The sequence below is a fragment of the Lonchura striata genome, chromosome 1, assembly GCF_050655825.1.
Source record: "Lonchura striata isolate lonStrDom1 chromosome 1, ASM5065582v1, whole genome shotgun sequence".
NCBI lineage: Eukaryota > Metazoa > Chordata > Aves > Passeriformes > Estrildidae > Lonchura > Lonchura striata.
In genome coordinates, this window is record NC_140703.1 from 5,488,127 (window position 1) to 5,501,464 (window position 13,338).

General features: G+C 48.0%; 1 protein-coding gene across 7 annotated transcripts in view; it reads right to left on the reverse strand.

Moving 5' to 3' along the window:
* Positions 1–13,338, reverse strand: part of CLPB (ClpB family mitochondrial disaggregase) — a 71,315-nt gene that overhangs the window by 23,189 nt on the left and 34,788 nt on the right. For all 7 annotated transcript variants that reach the window (XM_085584782.1, XM_085584732.1, XM_085584545.1 and 4 more), the window contains exon 6: positions 5,036–5,133. In XM_085584782.1, coding sequence (XP_085440908.1) covers positions 5,036–5,133 — 98 coding nt within the window. The remainder of the gene's footprint in view (positions 1–5,035; positions 5,134–13,338) is intronic.

Sequence of the window (13,338 nt, forward strand, 5' to 3'; positions counted from 1 at the left end):
TCCTGCCACAAGCTGAACTTGGGCATTCCCAGCTGAGACCACTGCCTTGGGAAGATTCATCACCCAAAGCCAGATTCAGATGAAGACAGAACACAAAGAGCCCATGGGGTTTGCCAACTGAGTAACTGCACCCACAGAACAGTCCTTGTCATTGAACCCATCTCACTAAGGGGAAACACCCTCCAACAAAGCCAGAAGGCAGGTGCCAAAGCTGCAAGCCAGGCTGCTGACATCTCCTGGGCTAGCAGTGATTCTGACAGAAGTTAAAAAATAATAAATAGCAAACAGTCCAATTTTGACCAGTGCTATCAGTCTCATGTGTAACAGAGATGCCATCAGCTCTGATCCTCATACAGAGCAATAACTTCCCTGCAGATCCCAGTGGAGCAGCTCTGGGAGAGACATCCTGCCTGTGCTGATCCCCCCGGCACTGGGTATGATGACCTCATAAGATACTTCTGTGTCTGTAGGATCCTGACAAATCTCTTCTCTCTCCCTCCTCTCTGGCCTTTTGGAAGATGCAGGAATGTGATCAGTGATGTTAGGACACCCAATGATTCCCATGGGTTTATGGAGAGTGATAAGATGTGCAGGAAGAGAAGGAAGGGATACCCATCCTCTGCAGTGCCCTCTCCTTCCTCCTTGGGAAAGTGACATAATACAAGTCCTGTGTACAAATATAATTTTCTGCTCAGGATCTGTTCTGGAGAGCCCTGCACGCATGCCAGCTACTCAGTGGGCCAGAAGTGCTAACACAGCTCCTAACTGGGTCATGCAGCTGGCCTGGAGCATCCTGAGCATGCGCCTTAGCTTATGCTGTACAGGGGACACTGGGACAAGAATACCCACCAAGAAAAACATATTTTAGATCCATTGGTGATAGAACCTCCAAGAAAAAAACCCACTAAACCTGGAGTTTACATAAGACACAAACTTCCACTCCTCTCCCATCTGCTCCCCTCTCCATATACATCCAATTGTTCCCACCTCCTCGCTTTGTGGTGTGCAATGGTGTTGGTGGGGATCTTGTCCTCACCCTCTGGTAGCTGACCTTCCATTGTCCTGATGACTCTTGCCTGGCTCAGCATCAGCACTTAAGTGGAGCACAATGGTGCTACCTGCTTTGAGACCAATGCAGAGAGCACTGATCTGCTCTTATGTTGGAGGCAACCAGACTTCTGCACTCAACTGGGCATCAGAAATCTTAATTTTTAAAAAGAGAAGAACTCAGTCTGTGCTTTGGCAGGTCTGCCTGTCACTGGGGTGGGCATGGCAGTCATGGAGTCACAGAAGGGTGATCTTAAGAAACCTTATAGACCATCCCATTCTAACCCCTTTGCCAAGGGTAGGGATACCTTCCACTAGACCTCGTTGCTCCAAGCCCCATCCAACCTGGCCTTGAACACTTCCAGGCATGTGGCAGCCACACCTTCTCTGCACAATCTGTGTCAAGAGCCTCACCAGCTCACAGGGAAGAATTTCTTCCTAATATCCTATCTAACCTGCCCTCTGGCAGTGTGAAACCATTCCCTCTTGTCCTGTCCCCCCAGGCCCTGGTCCAAAGTCCCTCTCCAGCTCTCCTGCAGCCCCTTTAGGCCCTGGCAGGGGCTCTAAGGTCTCCCTGGAACCTTCTCTTCACCAGGTTGAATACCCCCAGCTCTCTCAGCCTGTCTCTAGAGAAGAGGTACTCCAGCTCTCAGAGCATCTCTGTGGCCTCCTCTGGATTTGCTCCAGAAGCTCCATGTCCTTCTGATGCTGGGAGCCCCAGGGATGGAAAACATCTCTATAGGTGGGGTCTCACCTGAGTGGAGCAGAGGGGCAAAATCCCCACCTCACCTGCTGCCCATGCTGTAGGATCAGCCCAGGACACATGGAGCTTTTGGACTGCCAGCACATGTTGTTTTAAGGAAGAAAAGTGGAAAATAAAATAACTGAACTCTTTAAGAGCAGGAGGGGTAGAATCATCTGCTAGGTAAATGCTCTCTTGAGCCCAGCGCCAATAAGGAAATCTGCCCTGAACAGTTTGAAACTTGCCTTGGTTTTTATGCTTAAGTAATAGTTGGAGGAGAGAAAGGAAATATATCTCTGGAGCTGTTCCTGAGGAAGATGATTGTACTTGTATATAAACCACCAGACTGCCAAGCCAGCCTGTGATGAATATTCAGCTGGGGGGAAACTGGTGCTCCCGGGGTTTCATCCTCCCCAGCAGCCACATTCCACCGAGAGTCTTTGAGAATTTATTGCTCATTTTAATCACTGCTAGAGAATGAATAGGCAGAACTATTATGGGATGGACATATCCCATAGATTTTATTTACATATCCTTGTGACAGAATAACAAGGAGTTTTCATATGTATTTTTAATTTATTTTGATTTCCTTTATTCTTTAAAAAAAAAAAACAAACCAGAACTCTGTGTGTGCTTTTCCTGAGCTTAGACAACACTTGCCTGGTGTTGGGGACCCTTGAGTTGAATAAGTACTTGTGTATCTACGATTAAAAGGGAGGGAAATGCACTTGAAACTGGTGTTTTTCCTCTGTCACTGGTGGGACTGCAGCCCCTGGACTAAGCTTGGCTCTTACATGTCTGTCTTTGCCATTCAGCTCCTCTTTGCACCCTGTCAGGAGCATCTGGTGACTTCCACTGTCTCCATCAGTGTCTGATGAAGGATTTTTAAGGAATATTTCAGCTAGGAAGAGCACACAGTTGCCCTTTCCCTTCTGGAAGCAGCAGTGTGAGACCTCCTGACCAGGAGTTGGTATCCACTTCATCCCAGTGAGTCACCTTTGATAGGCCTTTCCAAGAAAACAAGCCTCCAGCTGTGATTCACATGCTTCTTTTTCCATCTTGAACATTCTCAGGTTGCTCATTTATACATATTTCACGAGAAAAATGTCTGTTTTGGTTATTTAAAAGCTGGCTGTTGCTTAATCTGGGCACAACCTTCTATGTGGAGTTTGGAGCAGTGAAAGCTCATTTTAACGTTTCTTTAAACCCACAAGAATTACCTCAAGATTTGTTTGGCCCTTCCTGTGGAAGAACCCCTCTCCAGACCTCCACAAACCTTAGCTCATGTCCCTGACATTGTCTGAGCTGATCAGTTTATGTCCTGTTTTTCTTTAGTATTTAGAATTCTTTTTCCTGTAGGTGAAAGACACTGTCACTCTTTGCAGGTTTTATTCCAAGGTTTGGTTCTGCTGGCACTGTGCTCATGAACATCTTCCCTTGGAGTGTTTTCTCCTAAATGCAGCCATTCTTGGGAGGGATGCTGGAGGGATGCTGGATAATGAAGCTGATAAACATGGAGGTACTCCAAGGACTGGATCACCTCTGCTCTGGAAACAGGCTGAGAGCTAGAGGTGTACACCCAGAGAAGGGCAGGCTCCAGGGAGAGCCTGCCAGGGCCTAAAGGGCCCAAAGAGAGTTGGAGAGTGACTTTGAATAAAGTTATGGAGGGATAGGACAAGGGGAATGGCTCCGCCTGGAAGGACAGAATTAAATGGGATATTGTGAAGAAATTCTTCCCTGTGAGAATGGTGAGGCCATGACACAGGTTGCCTATAGAAGCTGTGGCTGACCTATGCCTGGAAGTGTTCAAGGCCAGATTAGATGGGGCTTAGAGCAACCAAGTTTTGTGGAAGGTATTCCTGCCCATGGCAATGGAGTGGAATGAGATGTGGTTCCTTCCTTCATGATTTTATGAAAGCTTGCTTTCAGAGCTGCCAAAGTGACCGCATAGTGCTACTGGCTACAAAAGCAGCCATCAGGACCACAGAGGACAGCCATGGCAGCATTTCCTTTGCCAGGAAGGAGTATGGAGAGCCTCAGAGGAAAGATCACTCTATGACTACTAAGGACAGAGGTTTATTTAGCACTGGGGAACGTGTTTTTGAACTCCTGCCTGACTTTACAAGGTGAGCACAGACAGTGCAGCAGTTGACACCTGGCGGGTTTATTACATGGTAATACCTCCTAAGTGCAGTAATTGACACAGTTTTAATTACCTTCATCCTCCACTTGTGGTAAGTTCTTAGCCTCAGGTTTATAGCATGCAAGTTTAAATTCCAAACTTATAGAACAAACACTGAAGTACACAACATCAAAGGAACTTTGCAGCCAGGGACAAACCCGGTCCCCTTGTGCCTCAGCTCCTGCTCTTGTGGTCTGGTGAGGAGGGAATGCCCCTTATCTGGGAGTTCCCTTCTCTAGCTGATCTGTGCTGCTTGGAGAGATGATGCTCACAAATAACACAGAAGGGTTTGGGTTGGAAGTGAGCTTAAAGCTCACCCAGTTCCAATCCCTCCCACGGGCAGAGACACCTTCCACTAGACCAGGTTGTTCCAAACCCCATCCAATCTGGCCTTGAACACTTCCAGGGATGAGGCATCACTTGTCACTGCTGTGATGGCCTCTCCTACCCATTGACAATTCACTGAACAAGGCCTCTGCCCAGGAATTTTAAATCCCTGAGATCTAGCTGCAGATCACTCATTGTCTAGTAGCCAACTGCTCCACAAATGTACTAATTCCTGGCATTTTTATTGGAACCATGATGGCAAATATGTTTTCTTTCCTTCTTTAAAGCAAATGGGACATAGAGGCTGAAGGGATGAGAACCCACCACGGAAATGGGTGTCTTTTACCTTAAGATGAGTGCACACAAACACCTGGATCCCACCTGGTCCTGAGTGAGAAACAGTAACTTGGAAGAGGTGGGCACAGCCACAGATAAAATACTATAGAAGCGAGTGTTTTTCCTTCTGCATCACATTTTTTATTTTTACAGACTTCTTTTGGAAAAGGATGGAGCTGTAGGGGTGCTAAGCTGGCCTTCCATCACTTGCACCCTAAAATCATAGTCATAGAATGTTCTGGGCTGGAAAAGAGCTTTCAAATCATCGAGTCCAGCTGCTCACCCAGCACTGCCGAGGCCACTACTAACCCATGTCCCCATGCGCCACATCTAGACGACATTTTTAAAATTGTTCTTGTAGTAGGAAAGGAAACCCGAACCGGCCAGAATCTCAGGCTCACCTTTGCCTCCGATGCTCTCAGAAGGTTCATGACCTCCCCTTCACGGGCGTAATCCAGGGGTGTGTGTCCCATTTCATTCTTCTGCAGGGGGTTGGCACCTGACAGCACAAGAAATGAATAAGACCAGGAGCTCAGAGTTCACTCTTGGGGCAGAAGGAGCAGGAAGCACATCCTCTCTGTGTCCCTTCCTAACCTTTGCTCTGGAGGGTGTCTGGATCAGAAAGAGAGAATGTACAACCAGCAGTTACAAGCATGGATCTCCAGGGACGAAGAAAAGGGATTGTCACTGCTAACAGCTGGCTTGTCAGTGAAGAGCTGCTGAGGAGGGATGAGAGTACATGGTCACCAGAAGGAAATACAGTCTCGCAAAAGCACCCACTCTCAGTCCTGTGGCAGCCACATGGGACCATTACAGCTTCAACTGGATACTGCTGCCTGTGCCAGCTGGATACAGGTGCCTGTGCCAGCTGGAGCTGAAGCTGGAGATGAAGCTGAAGCTGGCTGTTGCCTGTGGACCAGCTGCTCCACTGAGCCCCTGGAGCACTTCTGTGGGAAAATCACACCCTTCCTTGCAGTATAATTAAAAAAACCCAAACCAACAAATCCCAAAGACTGAGCTGGACTGAGTTGGATGGGCATCCCACAGAAACACACACACATGGACAGAGCTTCCCTCCTAGATACACTGGATTGCAGAAGCGCATTCCATGTCAAACTGGTCCAGTCACAGTGATGGGAAGCATATGGAGGGAAACTCGGTGATATCAGGAGACTGGGGTAATGGGCACTAGCCAGAGGGGCAAACAAGTCTCAGGATTCCTCTCTGACTCTCAGTATCTCAGGAGATGTCTCTAAGGCAGAGACTTGTCACTAACACTGGTGCACTCCATGACCCCACTGCAGCTCCTAACTGTAAGAGTTTATGAGAATGAACCTTCAAATTGGTCCCAAACTCCCCAAACTGGTGCTGAAACTGACCATCCCACCAGTTATCAAGCCTTGGAAAGCAGTCTGGTGGAGGAAGACCTCATAAGTGTACTCAGCAGTCTGGGATGTCTTCTATCCCAAGCCTTCCACTGCAATTCTGTGCAATGTGCTCCTGCCTGAGCAGGGGAGTTGGTCCAGATGACTCCACTGGTGTCCCTGTCCCTTCCAGCCTGAATCATTCTGTGACCCTGCTGGAAACATGGGAGTGATACAAGTACCTTGGCAGAGGCAGACCAAGCTGCTTCTGTGCCTTGAGACAGCGCAAAGCACCAGAAGTGCTCAGTAACAGCAAGCAGCAATCAGAACAGATGAATGAAGTAAGGAGAGTCTGTGGGAGCGGAGCCGGAGAGATTAGCCATTCCTAGGCATTGACATCAAGGAACTATATTTGCTTACAGAATGAAAAATGTGCTCCATAAACATTCGACACGGACTAATTTCTATGGCAAGCCTTGTCTTCACAAATAAAAACCATGATCAAGACAGGTGAGATTACACACTGCCGGGGCTGGCTGCTCCATATATGTTAAAGAGACAGTGCTCCCATGATCCCCCCCCACCAAAAACCACCTGGGTCTGTGCAGTGACCAGTGGGGCACGTTCCTGACTTCTCCAAATGATGACATCCTTGAGGCTAGGCCTGCTCTCATTTCTGATGGACGGTTTGTTTGGCTTTGCCCTGAATCTATCAATAATGGCTCTCCAATATTGGTCTAATCCCCCTGTTAATGGCTTTGACGACTTGACTAATTGCTGCAATAATTGATAGAACCCGACTCCTATAACTGGTCGATTCGAACCTCGAGTACCGGCAGCAATAAAATATTATGCTGCCATAAATAACAGTATCACTTGGCTTGCTAATAGAAGGTAAAAGTGGCCACTGGTCTGTCGGCGCCCTGGCTGACCCCACTCCACATCCCCACCTCCTCTCCTGCCCTCTCCCACCCTGTGCCACAGGCTGCAGCAGTATCCAAGGGGACGTCAACCCTCCACGACTTAATAGAAGGCAATTTGTCACCTCCCACTCGCTGTCTGTAGCTGGAGATGGACACCTGGGCAGCACCTCAGGCTGTATGAGCCTGTGGCCTCCTCCCACCCTCCATGCTCATATTAGAAGGCCCCGGCTGATAATATTTGATAAATAGCGTGGGGGTTCTCTCCCTGCACCCGCCCAGCTTTGTGGCGCTGCAGCAGCTGCAGAAGGTCACTCATTGGGGAAATATGTTTCTGTCAGTGGGATCGAAAAAAAGTTTAGTGGAGTGACAGGCCTCAATTTTTCAAATTTTATTAACTCCATCCTCTTAACAATTTGTCTTGAATTCCTTCAGATTCTGGATAACTGTCAATAGAGCTGGCAACACAGCAGATACTGGTACTTAGGTCCCCCACTGCTGTCAGGATAGAGATGGGGATGGTAAGAGGAGGGAGAGATGGCAGGAGGAAAAGGAAAATGCCAAAGGGCACAGACAGAACCTGAAGGTACATCCCAGTCATGGTCCCTGTGTCTTCAGCAGCCCCAAGATCCTGCTGTTGTCACTACATCCTGTCAGGGCAGAAGATTAGCAGATCTGAGCCTGCTGCAGCCAGATCAAGGTTCACACTTCTAACAGACAGGACAGAGCACACTGTGGCATTGGAAGCTCATATGGACAACCAGAAAATGACATTGCTCTGAAGAGTGGACAGATCACAGCTTGAGAAAGCCCTGAGTACTGGGACAAGGCAAGGACTCTTGAAGACCTTGTTTCACAGCCCAGCCAGATGGTGTGAAACCTCCTGCTCCTAGGCATACCCACAGGTAGCCTCTGGCTGAGTGTTTGGGTCCTGAGCTGTTCCCAGCAGTGGGTGTGGGGACAGAGAACTAGCATGAGACAGTCCCTGTCTGATGCCACTCAGAGATCCTGCCTGCAAATGAGCTGGGCAGCAGCAGTGGCCTGTGCTGACCTGTGTTACAGAAAGACAAGATGCCAAAATGTTCAATGTGTCCTATCTTCCTTCTTTGGTGTCAAGAAGGTACAATATAGTGGAAGTGCTCCCAAACCTTGTGAACCAGACTGAACACAAATCTTTACATACTTGGACAGACACAGCAGTCTCAGGACAAGGATGCATAAGCTGGAACAGAGGAAAAGGAGGACACTGGTCAAAGCAGCATGTAAACTAGACTGCAGGAAAGGACTGAGCCCCACTGGTAGAGTGGTGAGGTCAGCTATTAAAGACTGGAAACAAAATGAAGGTAAGAAAGGCAATTGTACGAGCCAGTAACACAGGCTTAGTACAGAATGAAATGCCCTGACCAAACAGGTTAAATACAGCATAAAGGTGACTCCTCTGAGAGACTGAAGGCCACAGCAACACACAGAAAACTAGCCCAGGGACTGCAACGGTAAAGAGCACAACACCAACAAATTGTTAAACTGGTGGAAACCAGAGAGTAAGAGTTCTGGCAGTCAGAAACCTTCCAAGACAAGATGCAAGCCTTAATTCAGTCTTGGACAAGCCAAAAGGCTTTCTCCAAACCTCAGCTCCTAAGTACCACACTGCAATGGGACACATAGTCATGCCAAACTTCCTCACCAGAAAATCCAGCAAAGAATTCATGGCCAAGGAGCTTTGTACCACAAGGGGAAAACATGGATCTTGCTAGAAAGAAAGCAGCAGCCCACCAGCAGGTAACTGTCAGAAACATGGATGTAAAGACTGAAGAAATCCATGCTATTTATTAAGAGTTAGGACCTTCTTCTAAAGGGAAAAACTACACCATCATCCTTCCAAACCCAGGGGAGATGAAGAAAATCCAATGAAGTGTTTGCTCTGGCAAATTAAATGTAAAAAACCCACACACACAAAAGGATTTAAAAGAAGCCCCCTCTTTAGGAATGAAAGATAGGACCTCTGAGCCTTATTAGAAGCTGGAAGTCAGCCTGAGATGGTGAGTTTCCATAAGTGATAAAGATCAAGGCCAGGCTGGACAGCACTTGGAGCAACCTGATCTATTGAGAGATGTCCTGTCCAAGGTGAGGGTTTGTAAGAAGATGAGCCTGAAGGTCGTTTCCAATCCAAAACTGTTCTCTGATTCTACAGCAAATGGGAAAGTTGCAATAGAAGAAATAGGGAAAGAATGAATGAATGTCTTAAATGTGTGCACCTTTCACTCTTGCTTTATTGGAACCTGAGTGTAAGTTGATCTATGCCTACTTGACAACTGCATGTGAAAACAATTCACCTGACTCCTGACTCTTGATTTTTAAGGTAAGAGAAACTACAAAACATACTCTTTCTGTATATCTGTCACCCTTTCTCCATATACCCATGTGTGCAGAGCTCTTAAGATCATACCAAACATTCTATCACTGTCAAGTTTGTCCCCAAAAACACTTCAAGACAGATCTATTTACTCCCCTGCCCTAAGGGAAAACTATTCCTAAGTGTTTCAACACTGACAGAAATGTGCTGGCACTTTGGACTCTTATTGCTCTCACCACGGTGGGATGCTGGATGCCTCAATGCTGGGATATGATTGGTTTCTAAATCCCAGTTTCATAGGATTTTAATTACTGGTCTGGCATGGTGGGGAGTGGAACTGGCTGCGGTCAGACAAAGGATCGATACGCCGGCCCAGAACATATTGAGCCTCGGCACTCGCAGATGCTATTGCACTATTTAATCATCTTTTGCAAAATTTACAGTGCAACAGAAGGAATCAATACAGAATTTAGCCCATTCCTTTGTAAATATGAGCATGGAGAGGGAGAGAGGATGTCAGGCACTCTGGCATGACAGCTGGCCTGGGGAGCAAACCTCCACAACAGACCACCCAGGACAGCTACCATGCCTGTGACTCACCAAAAAGGGTCCAGCCAACCGCTGGGACTTGCTTTCCTGGGGACAGCTGCATCCACAGTGGCTGCATTTGTATGCTCTGACCTGCTTGTAAGCTGAACCTTGTCCCAGCCACTCTAAAGGAAAAACGTGAGGAAGCCACACAGGCTGTGCAGAGCCTTACTCTGCACAGCGTGGTTTACAGAGCCTGTCATAGAATAGTTTCATGGAATTTTCTGGGTTGGAAAAGCCTCGCCAGACCACCAAGTCCAACCACTCCCTCAGCACTAACCCATGTCCCCAAGTGCCCACAAGGCTTTTAAATCCCTCCATGGATGAAGACTCCAACACTGACCTGGGCAGCCTGTACCAAGTCTGAAGAACCCTTTTGGGGAAGAAATCTTCCACATATCCAACACAACTCGAGGCAGTTTCCTCTAATCCTGTTGCTTGTTACCTGGGAGAAGAGCCTGACCTGCACCTAGCTTCACCCTCCTTTCAGGGAGTTGCAGAGAGGGAGGAGTTCAGCCCTGAGCTCTCTTTTACTGTGGTAACTGCTGACTGCAGCAAAACCTCAATGTTACTTTCTCTGGATGTGTTAAAACCAAAGCTATCTCTTCTCTGGCAGTGGCTGCTGGGGACCTGCGAGCCTACTCTCTAGGGACATCCTTTACTCTCCCTCTGGAAGAATGGACCTTTTTAATCTGGGATGCAACAGAAAACACTCCAAGACATATTATGCAGTAGTTAATAAGAAATTAATTGTGTTAGAAAAACCCAATTAATTAGAACCTGATTTTTCCAGAGAATACCATAAGCACTTTTTGCTTTCTGATGTCCAAAGCCCATCTCTTGCTGGCTACATAATCTGTTTACCCATCACTCACCCTACTCACAAGATCTGCAATTACACTGGACTGAGGAGGTGAGTGCACAACATTACGAACAAATGCACTGGGCTAAATTTACTAGCAAATCGAGTTCAGCAGACCAGGTTATTGCAGCTTCAGCTAAAATGTTTTCACAAATGTATGTTCATGTCTTCCTCTCTCTCTCTTTCACATCTAATTAGAGATGAGAGATTCCAAGATTGCTGAAGAGGACCTTTGGACAAGGGCAAGGAGTGACAGGACAAGGGGGAATGGCCTCCCATTGACAGAGGGCAGGGTTAGATTGGGTATTAGGAAGAATTTGTTCCATGTGAGGTTGGTGAGGCCCTGGCACAGGTTGCCCAGAGAAGCTGTGGCTGCCCCATTCCTGGAAATGTTCAAGGCGAGGTTGGATGGGGTTGGAGCAATCTAAATTAATGGAAGGTGTCCCTGCCCATGGCAGTGGGGTGGAATGAGAAGACCTTTAAGGTCCCTTACAACCTGAACCATTTTGTGATAACGTGATTCCCCCTACAGATGTACTGCAGGAGGCATTTCCAATGCTGTAACAGCCTGGTCAGCCTGCCTGCGGGTTCTAGGAGGAGCTGGGAGCAGAGGGGATGATTTCTGAAGATGGGAAATAGAAAGCAGGGCAGTCGGGGATGAGGAGAGCACTGAGGAGAATGGGGGACATATGGAGCCTGCTCAGGTTTGGCAGGAGGGCAGGTGTTGGTTTCTGCAGTGGGACAGAGAGAGGGGAGGTCCCATGAACTAGCATAGGTCAATCTCTGAAGGAAGGAACTGCTCTATTTTTAGGCAAGGGTAGGAAATATGAGTCCCTACCCACCTATGTGCAGCAGCAGAGTACTGCACTGTCACACAACTGTGTAGAAACCACACTTCCACATGTCAGCAGACAACAGTTCAGACAGCCCCTTGCTACATGGACACACACACACCCACCAAACACACCTTGAAAAAGCACTTGGAAATGAATTTTGAGATCCTCGAAAAATGGCAACTGAGCTGCTACACATGAGGGAAATTTTGCTCCTACGCTTCATCCTGTGCCTAGTTTCTCAGGTGTATACATAAGCAAGTGCTCACAATATTCTGATTTTGCTCCAACCTAAGACAGTTCCAGCAGCATCTTCTTCTGTGCTCTCTCTAGTGTAACTTTAATTTACAGAAAGGTAACCACACCTATGACAAGTCTTCCCAGTCCAAGGCTGTGAAAAGGGAACAGTTTCTCATGATGGGAGAAGGGTCATTTACCTGCAGGGCAAATCCCTGAGCAGCAGCAGTGCTGTTCCTAGCTCTGAATCACACAATCACAAGATTGTTTGGGCTGAACAGACCTTAAGGCCCACCTCATTCCCCTGCCATGGGCAGGGACACCTTCCACAAAACCTGGCTGCTCCAAGACCTATCCAATCTGGCCTGGAACACTCCCAGGGATGGGGCAGCCACAGCTGTTCTGGCCAACCTGTGGCAGGGCCTAACCATCCCCAAGGGAAGAATTTCTTCCCAATATCCAATCTATTCCTGCCCTCTGACAGTGGGGAGCCCTGACTTGTCTTCTGACTACATGCACGTACTTATTCAGAGTCCTCTCCAGCTATCTTGGAGTTTTTTTAGGCAGTGGCAGGTGCTCTAAGGTCTTGCTGGAGCCTTCTGTTCTCCAAGGTGAACAACTCCAGCTCTCCCAGCCTGTCTCCAGAGCAGAGTGGCTCCAGCCCTTGAACAATCTCCATGACTCTGGACACATGAATCAGTACCTCCCTGCATTTCAGCAATAGATTATGGAGCAGAACCGTTTGTAGAAGGGAGGTTGATGTTGGCTATGCTCCATGGCAGGGTTACGCCATTGCCAGAATGCTGCACCTTTAATACTGGCTATTTCAATTAAATACTGACATAATAAAATCTCCCTCTAAAACAAGTAAACTTCTGTCTCCAGCAAGCTAGTGACCTTGCCTGCCTTCCTCTGAGCCAAACACAAAAGTCCCTGGAATCAATTGTGCCTGCAGTAGCAACTGGTGCACTCTGTGGATGTGAGTGCTCACCCACCCCTTCCCCAAACACCAATATTTATGGTGTTGCCTCAGGTCAGGGGACTGTGAAATGTCACCAACAACTGCCCGAAAGGACAACAGAGCTGCCACTTCATCTCGCGGTCTGCTGGGCACACACATGCTGACCAAAGGGCTATAAGGTCCTGGAGGGGTCAAGCGAGTCACTGAATGGGCCACAAAAGGCTAGGGATGTGGGGTGAGGGGCAAGTGCAGGGGGCTTCCCTTAAAAAACAACAGGGGGGTTGGGAAGTGGTTGGAGCAGAGAGGGGCTGGACAGTTAATGGCTTTGGCCTGAGGGCAGAGCACCAGCAAGTTAGCACCAGAAGTTAGAGGGAGAGTAAATGGAGAGTTAGTAAAAGGCAGGTGTAGTGAGAGATGAAGGGGAGCCTGTTCCACGTCAGCAACCAGGAGCCACCCTGTGTGTGATGTCAATGGCAGCACAGGGGAATTACCCTCACAAAGGGCTGAACGGTGTTCGATCTTCACACGAAGACCCTTGGCCATGTATTCATCCCAGATCACACTGACGAGGAGGCAGGGATCCCTG